General features: G+C 45.4%; 1 protein-coding gene across 4 annotated transcripts in view; it reads right to left on the bottom strand.

The window, feature by feature from the left end:
* KIAA1210 (KIAA1210 ortholog) overlaps positions 1-18,433 on the bottom strand; it is a 73,067-nt gene that overhangs the window by 38,771 nt on the left and 15,863 nt on the right. For 2 of the 4 annotated variants that reach the window (XM_076347262.1, XM_076347259.1), the window contains exon 2: positions 2,821-2,905. The exons of the other annotated variants lie outside the window; for them this stretch is intronic. In XM_076347262.1, the coding sequence (XP_076203377.1) occupies positions 2,821-2,839 (19 nt within the window). In that variant the 5' untranslated portion in view covers positions 2,840-2,905. The remainder of the gene's footprint in view (positions 1-2,820; positions 2,906-18,433) is intronic. 4 annotated transcript variants of the gene reach the window in all.

An 18,433-nucleotide genomic window follows, 5' to 3' on the forward strand; every position in this document is an offset into this window, starting at 1 on the left:
TCAAGCTACTGCAGGACCTCAGAGAAAGCCCCTCTATTTCTCCTGAGCACCGAGTTTCAAAAAAACACAGAATGCAGGATAGTTTAGTATTCAGATTACATTCTGCAGCAAAAGGTGACTGACAGGTTGAATTTTTACTCTGTCTTATTAAAGCACATTAGAGGACTTCGTTCTGACAAAATGTGGTTGATTGCTTTCCTCTCTGGGAACTCTACAAGCAAACTATCAATGAACTCGTTAATCCAATGACAGTAAATGAAGTAAAGTTTACTCTCTGCAACTCCACGGAACAGGATTTTCACAGTTACTCATAAAGCAACAGCAGAGCCAGCAAGATTTCTATTCAATTTGCACATCCCTTGAGCATATCAAAAACTCAACAAACAAAGCTCCCTTTAGTCTCCATGCAATGAGCCGAGCGAACTGCACTTCAAGGTCCACATTCAGGGAACATGCTGAATAGTGTGGGATCCCACTAACAACTTTGCTGAAACAGGGTATGACCCAACCTGACAGCAGGAACTGGGATCTAACCTTGCACAGCTGATCCCATTGTACTCTTCTAGAGCGTAGTGTTTCTAGGATGAAATTCCCAGGTTTATTTGCCAGCCCCTAGCTGCTATGTCCCTTGCCAGACCATGACTGTTTTAGGTAGGCGTAAGAGAATAGCACAAACAGCACTTTATATTAGGACTCTTGCTACTGCCTCCACTGATAACAGTGAGGGGAGGAGTTTACAAAGCTCTTGTAATTTCCACAGAAGGAGGGAGAGTTTAAGAAAGTTTAAAGTCCTTTTCCAAGGATCACAAATAATACAGCGATAGCAGCCATTAGGAAGTCTGGATAAGTAACTAGGTAATATTTAATATCAATAAATTACTTTCTCCCAGGATTAAGTAGGGGTTCATAATTCCCCATAGCAACAGACAACATTCAGCTCCTACCCTTGACGAGATATCCAGAGCAAACAACTGTTCACATAAAGAGATCTATTCACAGCTTTCACACTTTGCATTCAGACTACACCCCCTCACCGCCCTCTGCTCCCACACCTTGGCTTCTCCAAGAAGGCTTGCCAGAAGACAGGTTCCAATGTGCTGAACTCTTTTTACCTACAATCTGCTTTGAGAAGCCTCTGTCTGACAATGATTCTGAAGGATTTCTGCTATTCAGCAGTGTCTGAAGCATTATGTGCTGCCCTCCTAGTGTGTGTGTGTGTAACACTAATGGAAAGCAGCTGGTGGGCTGAAGCCGACTTAAAAAAAAAAGTAACAGGAGGAAATGCCTTTCATACAGTCACACAGGCTCCGTCTGTAATTGTGTAAGAAGCCAGAAGGATAAGAAGGGGGAAGGGCAAATGAGACAAAAACATTCATAAACTACTACAGAAAACAGTGGAAATGCACTCTGTTACCAGTCCAGGAACTGAGAGAGTGAATGCTTCTGTCCCCTGCATCCTGCCCCATCTCCGCAGACTCACTCCCTCTCAGCAGTCATGCCATTTGCTAAATCACTGCAGAACGGTCTCCCTGAACGTGGGGACACGACTGCAGCATACATACACAGACCTGTGTTACCTTAAACCTGAGGCAGGTACCAGTAGCAGAGCAGCTGTTGGTTTGTACTCGGCTCGAGAGGCGAAACTGAAGTCCAAGCTACCACAGCTTTGCAACACTTGGCACCCATGCCAGACAGATTAACCTGTTTTGAACCTGCCACTTCAAGCTGCCCTCATACACCTAATTACTCTGCAGTGCTTATTAGCATGACCTTGTGTAGTCGCTGTCAGTGCAAGGATCTCCACTGCAAGTTTGTATCTGCTCAGACAATAGAGCAAATATCTACCTGTTTGTCAAAAGCTAAGTAAAATGTTTCTGAATAGCCCATCCCTGATAATAATTTATCACATAGTTTTTCAAGTGCATTTTCTGGACTGCACCAATTAGGAGAAATGTGACAGAACTTTGCTCAAATCAAGACTGGCATGACATAGTCATGATCTAAGCACAGGCAAGAGCTCAGCCAGTATTTTGGGCCCAGACTGCCTCCATTTTAAAGGAATGTACATTAAATGACCTGGTTGAATTGCACCATTTGGCATTAGCATAGGAATAAGTCAGTGCTTTTCCCATGTAGTAATTCTTTTTCTTTACACTACCACACTGAAGAAATTTCAGGAAACAGCTGGAATGAGGATCTTCTTCCACTCTTCCTAAAAAGAAGTAAAAGAAGCAGCAGAGTTATCCAGCAGCCATGCTAAGGAGCTACTACATTGCCAGCAGTAGGGGAGACTCTCAGATCTATTTGACATGGATACATTTGGAGCAGTTGGGAAGGAGGGAGAACATGCATTTAAAAATCAACAAAGATGTAACCAAAGGCTGCCTTTGCCAGTTAGGGAGCTACACCCAGTAAGCATTACTGCCTTTGGAAAGAGTTTCAAGAGCAAAGCAATAGGAAATGTCAAGCCACTATCACTAAACAGCAGACATGCCTCATGCTATCAGAGTCAAGATGTCATAGAGTCAAATATGGGAATAAAAGCAAAGCTTACTGTCTCTGCCTCTTCATGTGGCAAATTCAACAAATATGCGTAATCTTCCATCCCAGACCTGAGTGGTGGGCATATTTGGCCACTGTCAGCTAGCTTGTATGTGTGCTTTTTACCCCCTCTCCAAACACCTAATTAATTTTGTTCCACCTGTGGCCTCCCAGCATAAAGTTAGATGACTGATACCTGACCTGTGGTGTGCAGAGCCCTGGGAGTCCACGGGCTGCTTCGCAGGGATCAGCAAAAGGTAGCTAAGGAAAGGAGTTTACCGTCAGCTGGCTTCAGCATGCTCTACAGGGCCTTGAAAAACTGCGTGTCTGAGAAAACTCCATGGAAATTGCCAATATCTGCAAACTGTGAAGGTGACAATTATTAGTTTAGACAGTAAAATCTTTGAGACAGAGCTCATCTTTTAAACATATCCTAGCAGACGGAGACTGCTGGGCTGGGACTTGGGAGAATTGGCTGATTTTCCTGGCTCTATCACTGGATAACAGGGCAAATTACTGGATTGCTGACAGTAGCCAAGTTATTTATCGTTCAGCCTTGAGTTTCTTTACCTGTAGAATTGAGATGGTCACACTGAACGCCTGGAAAGTTTAACGAGCCCTGTGGAGGAGCCAAGCACTACCTCTGCTATGGGAGACCAGCATGCTGGAATCATACCAATTGACACTGCTATCAAGTGCTACCACTACACAAAAGTGTATACCAAATAACAAAAAACATAAAATTTTGCAAGAGTAGCCTGCATATCTGCCATGCCCCTGTATTTGAGTCTCACACTGATTTCCAAGATCTTATTCTCACAGAGCGTGAAGAATCATTACATCCTGGGCCTGAAAGAAAGAGTCTGGAGACATTTTTACCAAATTAAGCTGTCTGAATATTGCAGGGTGTCCTGGTTTCGGCAGGGATAGAGTTAATTTCCTTTCTAGTAGCTGGTACAGTGTTTTGGATTTAGGATGAGAACAAAGTTGATAACACACCGGTGTTTTAGTTGTTGCTAGGTAATGCTTACACTAGCCAAGGACTTTTCAGCTTCCCATGCTCTACTGACTGAGGAGGCTGGAGGTGCACAAGAAGCTGGGAGGGGGCACAGCCAAACTGGCCAAAGGGACATTCCATACCATGTGACGTCATGCTCAGTACATAAACTGGGAAAAGCTGGCCGGGGGGGCCGCTGCTCGGGGACTGGCTGGGCATCGGTCAGCGGGTGGTGAGCAATTGTGCTGTGCATCACTTGTTTTGTGTATTATTATTATTATTATCATATTATTATTATCATTTTATTTCAATTATTAAACTGTTTTTATCTCAACCCACGAGTCTTTCTAACTTGTGCTCTTCCAATTCTCTCCCCCATCCCACCGGGTGGGGGGGAGTGAGCGAGCGGCTGCGTGGTGCTTAATTGCTGACTGAGATTAAACCACGACAGTCCTTTTTGGCGCCCAACGTGGGGCACGAAGGGTTTGAGATAATAACAGATTAACCGGAGTGTATTAAGGAACTTATATCTGTTAATAGTTGAGGGTCACAATGTTGGTTTCTCTGTTCTCGATATTGATTTGTATAATCTGCATCGCGCTCTTTTTCCTGCTGTACATGTTAAAGATTGGTGTTGGGTTTTGCAGTTTGCTGTGGTCTGCAGTGAATAGTAATGTCTCGCTTGTGAGGTTTGTTTTTAGAACATTGACCTTGACGTTTCTGTGGTATGTAAACTTCGCAATGAAGCCGTTACTGTACCATGGATACCATATCGTGGAGACAACTAGCAATTGCAGTAACTTTTCTGAGAGTTTTTTTACAGAGGAAATACAGAATGGCAGTGTCACTACCTTCTTCTATGATGTTTCCTCCTTCATTACAGTAATTTTTCAGTATTTTGAGCATCCTTGGGCAGTTAAGATACTTCTATTAATACTTCTTGGGAATATTGTTTCGGTTTTGTCTAAAGTTGGTAAGCAATTTAAGAATATCATCCAGAGATCTGCCCCAAGGGTGAATAATTATGAGTGGCAGGGTGTGTGGGACAAGATGGGCAAGTACCTAGGCCAATGGGCACCCCCAGTGTTTTGGAACTTCACCCCTGAGCAAGTGCAGAATCCTGAAAAGTTAGTAGAATATTTGGAAAAAGTATGCTGTCACCCTGGCAACTCTAGAGAGATGCAACTCATTGCAACGTGCTGGGGCCTGGCCCATGCCTACCGAGCCCTGTTCAACACTACTCAGTACCCTCAAAGGGAAGAGAAGGTCTCTGGCTCTGACAGTAAAACGACACGCACTGCGGCCACTCAGACCCGGGCAACAGGCCGTGCAGCCACTCAAACCCGGGCAACACGCACTACGGCCACTCCAACCCCGGCGACAGGCTCTGCGGCCACTCAGACCCCGGCGACAGGCCCTGTGGCCACTCCAACCCCGGCGACAGGCCCTGCAGCCACTCCAACCCCGGCGACATGCACTGCGGCCACTCCAACCCCGGCGACAGGCCCTGCGGCCACTCCAACCCCGGCGACATGCACTGCGGCCACTCCAACCCCGGCGACAGGCCCTGCAGCCACTCAGACCCCGGCGACAGGCCCTGCGGCCACTCCAACCCCGGCGACATGCACTGCGGCCACTCCAACCCCAGCAACAGGCCCTGCGGCCACTCAGACTCCGGTGACATGCACTTGCACTGCGGCCACTCCAACCCCAGCAACAGGCCCTGCGGCCACTCAGACTCCGGTGACATGCACTTGCACTGCGGCCACTCCAACCCCGGCGACATGCACTGCGGCCACTCCAACCCCGGCGACATGCACTGCAGCCACTCCAACCCCAGCAACAGGCCCTGCGGCCACTCAGACTCCGGTGACATGCACTTGCACTGCGGCCACTCCAACCCCGGCGACATGCACTGCGGCCACTCCAACCCCAGCGACATGCACTGCGGCCACTCCAACCCCGGCAACAGGCCCTGCGGCCACTCAGACTCCGGTGACATGCACTTGCACTGCGGCCACTCCAACCCCAGCAACACGCCCTGTGGCTGAACCAAAGAACGAGCCTGTGCCAGTATCAGTCGCCCCTGTACACAAGAAGAAATCTTGGAAGCGGAAGTCAGCTCGTTTAGTAAGGGAGGAAGAAGCTTCTTCTAAAAGGGAACCGGAGGAAGAAGTATACGAGACAGATGACCCTAGAGAAGGACCATCACGAGAACGGGAGGAGGAAAGCCGGCCGCTGATCGGGGAGGAGGAAGAGGAAGAACTCATAAACGAGACAGTGACCACCCGATCTCTATCCCTGAGTGAGCTGCGAGATATACGAAAAGATTTCAGCCGCCGTCCAGGTGAGCATATTGTCACCTGGCTGCTCCGATGCTGGGATAATGGGGCCAGTAGCCTGGAATTAGAGGGTAGGGAAGCCAAGCAGCTGGGATCCCTTTCTAGGGAAGGGGGCATTGACAAAGCAATTGGAAAAGGGACACGTATCCTCAGCCTTTGGAGGCGACTCTTGTCAAGCGTGAAGGAAAGGTATCCCTTTAAGGAAGATGTCATATGTCGCCCAAGCAAGTGGGCCACCATGGAGAAGGGTATCCAGTTTCTGAGAGAATTAGCTGTGCTGGAGGTGATTTATGATGACCTGAACAATGAACAACTATCCAAAGATCCAGACGAAGTCAAGTGCACACGACCCATGTGGCGGAAGTTTATAAGGAGCGCACCATCGTCATACGCCAATTCATTGGCAGTGATAACCTGGAAAGATGGAGAGGAACAAACAGTGGATGAATTGGCTAGTCAACTCCGGCAATACGAGGAAAGTCTTTCTTCCTCCATCGTCTCGGCTGTGGAGAAACTGTCCGAAAAACTGTCCCGGGAGATCCAGCAACTCAGAGAGGATAGGTCCTACTCCTCACCTGTACGGACCAGTATCTCGGCTATTAGAAGTAAGCGTTCTTTTGCTCAAGAGAGAGAATATAAAGGATACACACCACGGGGCACCCTATGGTTTTACCTGCGTGACCACGGAGAGGACATGAGGAAGTGGGATGGGAAACCTACTGCAGCCCTAGGGGCACGGGTACGTGAATTACAAGGGAAAACAATCACAGAAAGAGGTTCTTCCAGGAAAATTGCTGCTCCAGTTTCCAGCGGGCAGTTCCCCAGAGAGAGTAGAAGGGCTGATCTTACTCTTGATCTTAATAAAGAAACTTCTGACTCATACGTACAAGAAATGAGAAACGAGTACTGTGATGAGGATTAGAGGGGCCCTGCCTCCAGCCAGGGGGAGGAAAGGGACAACCGGGTTTACTGGACTGTGTGGATTCGGTGGCCTGGCACATCAGACCCACAGAAGTATAAGGCTCTGGTAGACACCGGTGCACAGTGTACCCTAATGCCATCAAGATATATAGGAACAGAACCCATCTATATTTCTGGGGTGACGGGGGGATCCCAACAGCTATCTGTATTGGAAGCCGAAGTGAGTCTAACTGGGAATGGGTGGCAGAAGCACCCCATTGTGACTGGCCCAGATGCTCCGTGCATCCTTGGCATAGACTACCTCAGGAGAGGGTATTTCAAGGACCCAAAAGGGTACAGGTGGGCTTTTGGTATAGCTGCCTTGGAGACGGAGGAGATTAAACAGCTGTCCACCTTGCCTGGTCTCTCGGAGGACCCTTCTGTTGTGGGGTTGCTGAAGGTCGAAGACCAACAAGTGCCAATCGCTACCACCACAGTGCACCGGCGGCAATATCGCACCAACCGAGACTCCCTGATTCCCATTCATGAGCTGATTCGTCGACTGGAGAGCCAAGGAGTGATCAGCAAGACCCACTCACCCTTTAACAGTCCCATATGGCCAGTGCGGAAGTCTAATGGAGAGTGGAGACTAACAGTAGACTATCGTGGCCTAAATGAAGTCACGCCACCGCTGAGTGCTGCTGTGCCAGACATGCTAGAACTTCAATATGAATTGGAATCAAAGGCAGCCAAGTGGTATGCCACAATTGATATTGCTAATGCATTTTTCTCAATCCCTTTGGCAGCAGAGTGCAGGCCACAGTTTGCTTTCACTTGGAGGGGCGTTCAGTACACCTGGAACCGACTGCCCCAGGGGTGGAAACACAGCCCTACCATTTGCCATGGACTGATCCAGACTGCATTAGAACAGGGTGGAGCTCCAGAACACCTGCAATACATTGATGATATCATCGTGTGGGGCAACACAGCAGAAGAAGTTTTTGAAAAGGGAAGGAAATAGTCCAAATCCTGCTGAAGGCCGGTTTTGCCATAAAACAAAGTAAGGTCAAGGGACCTGCACAGGAGATCCAGTTTTTAGGAATAAAATGGCAAGATGGACGTCGTCAGATCCCAATAGATGTGATCAACAAAATAACAGCCATGTCTCCACCAACTAGCAAAAAAGAAACACAAGCTTTCTTAGGCGTGGTGGGTTTTTGGAGAATGCACATTCCAAATTACAGTCTGATTGTAAACCCTCTCTATCAAGTGACCCGGAAGAAGAACGATTTCAAATGGGGCCCTGAGCAACGACAAGCTTTTGAACAAATTAAACGGGAGATAGTTCATGCAGTAGCCCTGGGGCCAGTCCGGGCAGGGCAAGATGTAAAAAATGTGCTCTATACCGCAGCCGGGGAGAATGGCCCTACCTGGAGCCTCTGGCAGAAAGCACCAGGGGAGACTCGAGGTCGACCCCTAGGGTTTTGGAGTCGGGGATACAGAGGATCCGAGGCCCGCTATACTCCAACTGAAAAAGAGATATTAGCAGCATATGAAGGGGTTCGAGCTGCTTCAGAAGTGATCGGCACTGAAGCACAGCTCCTCCTGGCACCCCGACTGCCGGTGCTGGGCTGGATGTTCAGAGGGAGGGTCCCCTGTACACATCATGCAACTGATGCTACATGGAGTAAGTGGGTCGCACTAATCACACAACGGGCTCGAATAGGAAACCCCAGTCGCCCAGGAATTCTGGAAGTGATCATGGATTGGCCAGAGGGCAAAGATTTTGGAATATTGCCAGAGGAGGAGGTAACGCGTGCTGAAGAGGCCCCAATGTATAATGAACTACCAGAAAATGAGAAGCAATATGCCCTGTTCACTGATGGGTCCTGTCGTCTTGTGGGAAAACATCGGAGGTGGAAAGCTGCTGTATGGAGTCCTATGCGACAAGTTGTAGAAACGGCTGAAGGAGAAGGTGAATCAAGCCAATTTGCAGAAGTAAAGGCCATCCAGCTGGCTTTAGACATTGCTGATCGAGAAAAGTGGCCAGTGCTCTATCTCTATACTGACTCATGGATGGTGGCAAATGCCCTGTGGGGGTGGTTGCAGCAATGGAAGCAGAGCAACTGGCAGCGCAGAGGCAAACCCATCTGGGCTGCCGCATTGTGGCAAGATATTGCTGCCCGGGTGGAGAACCTGGTTGTAAAAGTCCGTCACGTAGATGCTCACGTACCCAAGAGTCGGGCCACTGAAGAACATCAAAACAACCAGCAGGTGGATCAGGCTGCTAAGATTGAAGTGGCTCAGGTGGATCTGGACTGGCAACATAAGGGTGAATTATTTCTAGCTCGGTGGGCCCATGACACCTCAGGTCACCAAGGAAGAGATGCAACATACAGATGGGCTCGTGATCGAGGGGTGGACTTGACCATGGACACTATAGCCCAGGTTATCCATGAATGCGAAACATGCACTGCCATCAAGCAAGCCAAACGGTTAAAGCCTTTTTGGTATGGAGGACGATGGTTGAAATATAAATATGGGGAGGCCTGGCAGATCGATTATATCACACTCCCACAAACCCGCCAAGGCAAGCGCCACGTGCTTACAATGGTGGAGGCAACCACCGGATGGCTGGAAACATATCCCGTGCCCCATGCCACTGCCCGGAACACTATCCTGGGCCTTGAAAAGCAAGTCCTATGGCGACATGGCACCCCAGAAAGAATTGAGTCAGACAATGGGACTCATTTCCGAAACAACCTCATAGACACCTGGGCCAAAGAGCACGGCATTGAGTGGGTGTATCACATCCCCTATCATGCACCAGCTTCTGGGAAAATTGAACGATACAATGGACTGTTAAAGACTACGCTGAGAGCAATGGGTGGTGGGACATTCAAACATTGGGATACGCATTTAGCAAAGGCCACCTGGTTAGTCAACACTCGGGGATCTGCCAATCGAGCAGGCCCTGCCCAGTCAGAACTTTTACGTACTGTAGATGGGAATAAAGTCCCTGTAGTGCACATAAAAAATATGCTGGGGAAGACAGTCTGGGTTATTCCTGCCTCAGGCAGAGGCAGACCCATCCGTGGGATTGCTTTTGCTCAAGGACCTGGGTGCACTTGGTGGATAATGCGGAAGGATGGGGAAGTCCGATGTGTGCCTCAAGGGGATTTGATTTTGGGTGAGAATAGCCAATGATCTGAATTATGTGATGTTAAGTACTAATTATAGTTATAATAGTTATACTAATAATACACAGATATACTAATAATACTAATAATATTATATGCCATACTAATGTTATTATAATAAGAATCACCCAGATTAATGAAGAATAACTTCAGTGAAACCAAGCAAAGCACAGTGATGATGGTACCAGAACTGACTTCAACCTGAAACAATCCAACACCACATACCATCTCCATTTTTCCTGCCCTGAAAGATTATTATGACAGATGGAGCCCGAAGTCATGGACTAAATGAACTCACCGAACATTTTAGAGGGATGGCCCACAGATGAAGGGAATGATATCTGTGTATGTGTGTATATATATATATAAAAGGGGGTGGTGATTAATGAAAATGTACTGGAAAATGTGAGACTTGAGCATGATGCAAATGGTATAGAATAAGGGGTGGATATTGTCCTGGTTTCGGCAGGGATAGAGTTAATTTCCTTTCTAGTAGCTGGTACAGTGTTTTGGATTTAGGATGAGAACAAAGTTGATAACACACCGGTGTTTTAGTTGTTGCTAGGTAATGCTTACACTAGCCAAGGACTTTTCAGCTTCCCATGCTCTACTGACTGAGGAGGCTGGAGGTGCACAAGAAGCTGGGAGGGGGCACAGCCAAACTGGCCAAAGGGACATTCCATACCATGTGACGTCATGCTCAGTACATAAACTGGGAAAAGCTGGCCGGGGGGGCCGCTGCTCGGGGACTGGCTGGGCATCGGTCAGCGGGTGGTGAGCAATTGTGCTGTGCATCACTTGTTTTGTGTATTATTATTATTATTATCATATTATTATTATCATTTTATTTCAATTATTAAACTGTTTTTATCTCAACCCACGAGTCTTTCTAACTTGTGCTCTTCCAATTCTCTCCCCCATCCCACCGGGTGGGGGGGAGTGAGCGAGCGGCTGCGTGGTGCTTAATTGCTGACTGAGATTAAACCACGACACAGGGGAAATGAGGCTGAAACAATAGCAAACTGAATGCCAGAACTGAAACATGGGACTTCAGGCTATGTCTAAAGCTTTCTTTTTATTAAGGTTTTTCCAAAACAGTCACTTATCCCTCAATTTGTGGGTTAAAGAGCAGCTTAAGGATGGGAAAAAATAAAAAAAATCTTCAGCTAGATCAAACTTCCCAGGACGCATTTCTTCCAAGAGGAGATAATATAGATATCTAATGCCCAAGAATTCAAAGTGCACTGAAAAAAAGAAGAGGCTAACAGAAATTTCCAGGGTGAACTGTGTTACAAATTTTCACTCTGAAGATCAAACTGTCATAAAAAACAGTCAGCCATCTTTTAGCTATAAGAGAGCAAATAAAATGCAGGCTTTGTGGTCTCAGAGGCTGCCTTTGGCAGGAAGCTCAGGAAATCTCTCTTCATGTGAAGTCCCAAAACCTAGTTGGGGCAACATCTACTGCCTGTACACACACAAAAATAAAAACAAGGCCAGCTCCCTCCTGTGTTGAAACATACTGGCTAAACTCCCTGAGTTCCCACTGCCTGTGGGTATTTCTGGAATTCAGACCCTATTTTGGCTGCTGATTGAGGAAGGCCTGGGGCAGCTTCCAAGCTTGCAGGAGGAGCTCTTCTGGAGCTGTGTGTGGAGTTTGAGGGTCTCCCTCCTTTTGCTCTAAAGGAAACCTCCTGCTGTCCCTGCTCTTCTCTCCTGGCTGCTCTCTCTGGAGCCTCAAGTTAGGCAGCTTCTGAAGTACACTTGGTCTTGAAGCACATGGAGAACTGTTAGAGACAAGGGAGATCATGCATGTGCTTAAAGCAGTCCCTGAGCCATTTCTGTCCCAAGGGCATCTACTGACTTTTCTCTTTAGTATGAGCAACCACTAAAAAGGGATCCTACTTCTCCAGGATTCCAGACACAAATACCTCTCTGAAATAGGATCATCTAAAATAAGATTATCTGAGCTAATGCTGTATTGCACCAATGGAATATCAAGCTGTATTCAACTGTGTTTTGAAGAAGGCGGTATGGTAGCATGAGGGAGCAGAGATGGTACACAACAGTAGAAAAACCCAGGAGGGCAACACCAAAGCCAAGAAGGACTGCAAGAGTGGGTACTGACAAGTAGGCAGGGGGGTGGGGGTGGGTGGGAATCAGATGGCAACAGACATTCTGTAAGGTCTTCACAGGCCAAGGCTGCAAGAAAGGAAGCAATAAGACAATCTGCATTTTTTGAAGGAAAGCAATGAAATTTCAACTTCTGGAATATTCTTTTCAGTAAACTGAGATGATGGAAAGCAGTTTGACTGCTAGAGTGAACCAGCAAACAATTCCTCTGCACCTCTGTCGGATCTGTATTTTCCCACATACACAGATAGCTTGATGATTAACATGATGTCTGCATCATAATTCTGAGCTAGAGCACTCAAATACATCCTATTTGCACCCGAACTACTGTGTGGATCAGAACTGTGTTGTTAGATGAGTGATACTTACAAGCCCTGGCAAAAGCACACAGTTACATATTTCTGAGAATGAATAAGCATAAATGAATTCATCATGAATAAAAGTCAAACATTTAGTTCACTAATTAGCTCCAGATCCTTGAAACTCCGAGGCCAAAAGAAACAACCGCCACAAAAATTTGAAGCTGGAATGCCGCCTTAGCTCTGGCTGGATGGTTAAGAAGCAAAATCAGGCAGCTTTGTCTACACAGCCAAGTTACCCTGCTCTGACTGAGAGTCCTACAATCCCCTCTAACAGTCACAAAGTACCAACGTGCTATAGCATGGTGACAGGATACAAAAGACCACAGAATACCTTGGTACCTGTACACCTATATGAATGCAGCAGCACACACCGGTATAATGATACAGTTAAAAAATGAATAATGATGTGTGTGGCCCAAGTCTCAGCTTTTTCATGTACGTTGTGTTGGAAATGTTGAGCTATTAGCACAACCCTGACTGTTAACACAGCGATGAACAGTGACAGCTCAGCATCTGCAAGCAAAATCAGACAGGATATTAACTGACTGACTTTTTTTTTTTGTTTAAACAGTGACTCCCACAATGGAGACTTGGAGGGCCACCTGCTATCTTGATACAAATAATTACAAATAATATAACAAGATTTAAAAAAATCAAAAAGTCTGCAGTTAGTATTTGCTGTATTCAAAATACTGCTTAAAACTCCTTGATCCATAATAGTTTTACCAACCTTGAAACTCCAACAGATTTAATGCAGAACTATAAGCTTGAATCACGTTAAGAGCAGAGCTCAACTTTTTTCTTACAGCAGCAACCCTTAGGAGAAATGGGGAGGGGGATCAACCTTGGAATTACCTTGGGGCTTTTTTGCTGTTTCCCCACAGACAGACTTATCTCAGATTTTTCCAAGTTTGGCTGGTAATCAGCTCTAGCTGCCCTACACCAGCTCAGGTAGGTTATCTACTGGAAGTGCAGCTTGGACCTACTACATTTTTGTCCCACAGATTTCAGCTTCTAAAGCCAATTCTAGGCCTTCACATCACAGCTATTAAACTTTCTAGACCTCTTTACAAGGAGGAAATGACAAATTAATCTCTCCAGTTGGCTGTAAGGGTACAAAGCTAGACACTTTGAGCAGCAGAAGTTTCTGTATAAGAAGAGAACACAAGGCAAAATTATGACAAGATGTTTTCATGGCTCAGTCTGGCAAAATAATGTAGACAAAAAAACCTGACAGCCAAATGGTGCAGAAGAGTGAGAATCATGTTCAGCTGATTGTCCCAAACCAAGAAGCTTCTGCTCCAGTGCAAGAGAAGTAGGACAGAGGGACACATCTGTCAAATACTCAGCACCTTGGTGACAGGGAAAGGGCTGTTCTGCTGAAACCAAATAAACGGGCATGCCTGCTTGGAATTCCTCTGCCTACAGCCAGCAAACACACCGCATCACTGTGGCTGCTAAAACAAACACCATCCAGAGAGAAGCATGAACAGAACGAGGAGGACTGGGAGACATGGAGTGACTCACTGGTGTATTAAGCCAGAACTGAACTTCTTGCACAGAGATAAGTCAAAGGGAATGAATCAACAAAGAGGAATAGTTGATCCTTTTGTTAATAATACAGCACCATTGTGCTAACTGCGCTCAACTGCCTGCAGTGCCGTGGCTCTGCCACCTCCTGACTGCTTTTGTTCACCCCATCTACTATTCTTGAGTAAGAAAACAGGACTTAAGCCTGCACACATTTAATACCAGGCATAGCACTGAACGATCCCTGTGGGCTTAAGAAAAAATGCTCACAAATGTCCAAATACTCTGTATAATTGCCATGTACAGGAACATGCTCACAGGTTGTGTATTGAAAGATTCCCCTGAGAGACTCACGATGCCTGGGGAGTCCTTTCACCTCAGCTCACCCTCTCTGACTTGGCCCCAGCTGGGAGACCTCTCCGCTTTCCACGAAAGCACATCCCTTCTCCTCTTCAATGCTTTGCCTCTTGCACCCTCCGTAAGCTGTTTCTTGAAACCCTGTACTGTCACCCCTGTGTGGATCCAGGGATTGACTCTGCACTGGCGAACTTGCTTTGCTGGGCAGGAACCACCTTTCATCCTCAGATGTTTTCATCTCAAAAAAACCACTGAAAAACTGTTACTGAGTGATTCTTGCCCTTGTTGGGAAATATTGTGTTAAAGTGGTATACAATAAAGACAGGTAAACAAACATATTTCAGGATATCAAAGTGTTCATGGGAAGCATTTCACCTCACCAGAATTCATTGGCCACACAGACAGAGCCCCCAGATCACCACGGAACTGCAGCACTAGTTCTGCTACAGGTCCTAGGCAGCACGCACTAACTCCAAAGCCGCACGGCCTTCTGACAGCTGCCAGACCCACTGAGCCCACAGCCTGCTGCTGAGCCGAGCCGAGCCCATGTATGCTGGGGGATGCCACAGGCAGGGATAGCCAAGGAACTAAATGTCTCATTTTAAACGGCCTGTAAGTCCTGGAGACATGCTCCATGTCTAAAATGATGCCAAAGAGCAAAGCATCTTGTACTGTGGACAGTCAGTAAACACAGCTACGTAGACCCCACGGCGATTACATGCCTCCAAAAAGTGAGAGGCCACAGGAGGCAAATGAGCTGCTGACAGAGAAGAGCCAACAGTTTTAAACTGCCCCGTTCCCCACCGTGCCAAGTTGCTACTTCAGTAGCAGTTGGTGGAGCTTTAGACCACTTCCAATTCACTTGCTAGTGTCCAAGCTAAAACAGCAGCTGCTTGCTGTGGGGGGAACCAAAGGCTCTAAGGACCCCACACAGATATAAAAGCTGTAAAAAGTGTATTATGCACCAAGGACAAAGGGACTTCTGGCACTCCTTCCACTGTCCCCTATGAGCCTCTCCAACAAGAAGGCTTAGGGTGAGGGTGCGGGAGGCAGTGACCAGACATATCAGCTTATTGGTTATCCATCAGGTGGACAGCACTATACCATCTTTGCAATAATACCAGTAAACACCAAAATCTCTTCTTGACACTCACCCGAACAGGCAACAACACAAGCTACAGCCACAGAGCAACAGCACCTAATCCAGAAAACACATTTTACTCGATTTCATGGTCATAACATCATTTTACATTTGCAATGACTTTCATCTCAAACAATCTAAAAATATATTGAAAATTATACTGATGCATCCCTTGATCAACTTGCTTTACCCAAATGCTGAACTTGTTTGCAGGATAAGAGTGCACATCAGCTTTTTTTGACAATTTCGGACTATAAGAAAAGAACAATATCCCACTGGAAGTGCAGAGCTTGGCATAGCAGAAGATATTCAAATTGAAATATGTCCATAATTCTGGGATTGCTTGTGAAAGGCACCATGAAATCCTGAGTGACCACATTAAGTACAGACCAGTTAAATAAATTTCCTTATAGTCTGTTATAGAAACCAGTTCTGAGCTGGCATGCAAAGCCTTCAGCCAAATATTTTATATAGCTTCTAACACACTATATTTGTCTTTGGAAATTGGCAGTTTGCGTTGACCATCAGTGAACCTTACTATTCAAGCAACCACATTTTCAGCTCATAACTATGTATTTGGCTAGTACCAAAAGCTGAGAGACATATGAAAAGATTCCTCCACAAGCTTTAGAAAACTTCATCGTATCTGTCCAGATCTAATATTTTTTTCTGGCACCATACTAGGACCAAGCACAACGAAACTTTGCAACAAGGATGATGAGCTACAAACTTACTGGAAGAACAATTTAAGATTATTCAGGTTGCAGATGCTGGTTAAAGAGAAATATGAAAGCAATCTGCAACTTTTATTTCAGTGGAATAGCAGCAAGGATTGGGGCTGTGACGAAGAATTACCTGGATTAGGCTTTGAGCTTTTTTTTTTTTTCAAAGTGACATCTCATAAAAGAACATTAACAAAGCACAGGGACAGGAGACTCTGCAGAAAGATCAGATTCAGCCATACATTATCAGGGTGTACCAAGGCAGAGCCTTTGCTTCCCCTTGCAAAATGTGGGGGAGTGAAGGCAAATGTGACAGCAGCACAGGAGAGCACTACCCAAAGCAGCTTCTAAAACAGCCCAGGTGCTTTAGCTGGACCCAGCAGCTCAAAGGCCTGGATGGACTCCTTTCCCAGTGTCAGTGGCAGGTTTTATGGCCTGCACTGAGCTCTGTGCCGCTTTGGCTAAATCCCTACTGGTACCCAAGCCAATTGTTTAAAACACAAAAGTAATTTCATTCCAAAATAGCTTTAATTCAGAAAGCAAACTAACTCCTACAGGACGAATGACCACGTGAGGTTTTGGGGAAGCTGTTCCAATGACCCATTTGTCCAGAAAGAAAAACATCTCATGTCAAACTCCAAACAATTTCATCCAAAATTAATCTCAGGCTAAAAACATCACTGTTACTGCAATTGGTGTCTTAGACTCATTTTAACTGCCAATAACCACAGCCAAAGCAGCATATAAAGTTTGTAAAGACTGCAAAGTATTAATAGTTGCACTAATCCACTTGGGAACACATCACAGGGCTGAAATAACAGATTGAGGAATATAATCTGTACATATATCAAGTGTAGAGACCTAACTGAAGAGTAACAAGAAAGAAGAATTCGTTGAAGAAAAAAAACCTTGTTCCTCATAAATCAGGTGGAGATCCACCAGGAAAGAAGAGATCGTATGCCACATCAAAGAAGCTTCATCTGCCCAGCCTTTATAGCCTTGCTCAGACTTCCAAGTTTGTTTTAACAGCATTAGATGCTGGAAGATTTTTGGGAAAAACAACTTAGCATAAATCAAACAATGTAAACATTTTTTTTGTCAATTCAAGTGCCAATCCTCCTACCTTCATCAGGACCCACTCTTAGCCCTTTTGCTAGTTCTGATCACATCCTCCCCCTTTATCTAAGGCAGACTTACTTTCCAAATATTAATTCCCTCTCATAGACACTGTTACAAATTTCAAAGGAGGAAAAGAGTCAATATGGGATGGAAATGCTAACTGAAATCCAATAGGAATTGTGTGCCTTTGAAAATGTACATTTCCACCAGAGTAATGTGAGACAAACTATTGGTATGAGGGATACAACATTTAGGAGAGGAAAAAGGAGAAAGAGTGAACTGCCAGCTTCATGTTTGAACTATTTGTTTTCCTCTCTGCTAACCAGGATTTACCCATATATTTAACTATCAGCATTCACATCTTTGCTTCAAGATACAACTTTGCTTGCTTTTCAATGTGCATTTTCACTTTCTGTAATCCCATACTGTATGCAAGAATAGAGCCCTCTACAGTCTGCTGATGCAAAACATTATCAAAAACCACTGCTCAGTTTTTGCAGCAGAAAATTTTGTTCCATTCCTTAGCAGGGAGAATGTCAAAGGAAAAACAGAATGTATCTTCATGGTGGTTTAAAGCACAAATACTAACATGCATTGTCTCATTCTCTTCTCCCTTTATAGTCTGCTCCAACAGAATGTGTCAGTGAAACAATAAAAAAAATATTATTTTAAATACAACCAAATCCCTCAACAGTGAGCAATTACAGAAACAAACCTCAGGTTGCTTATACAAAAACTGAGCACATCAAGTTCTCAAAGAGCATTTACTGCCAGATTTCTAGTTGAAAATTTTTTAAAAGCCAATGTGCATTTCTGTATTTCTCATTTTTATGTGTTAACATATAAACAATACAGCTAATCAATAAGGAAGAGGACATTTTTCCTCTTACTATAATTGGACAGGAAAAGGTTCTTAATTCCTTTTTCAGTATTTCACATTTATACCTCTGAAGGAAAAAACCATGACCATTTTTCACTGATTTGATATTTCAGCCAGGATTGATTTTTTACACTTTTGTACTCAGAATGGTACTTCAGTCTCAAGGCATAAGCATTTTGTTCAGTGCTGCTGCTGAAATACAACAAAGACAA

This window comes from Aptenodytes patagonicus, chromosome 9 (genome assembly GCF_965638725.1).
Source record: "Aptenodytes patagonicus chromosome 9, bAptPat1.pri.cur, whole genome shotgun sequence".
Lineage (NCBI taxonomy): Eukaryota > Metazoa > Chordata > Aves > Sphenisciformes > Spheniscidae > Aptenodytes > Aptenodytes patagonicus.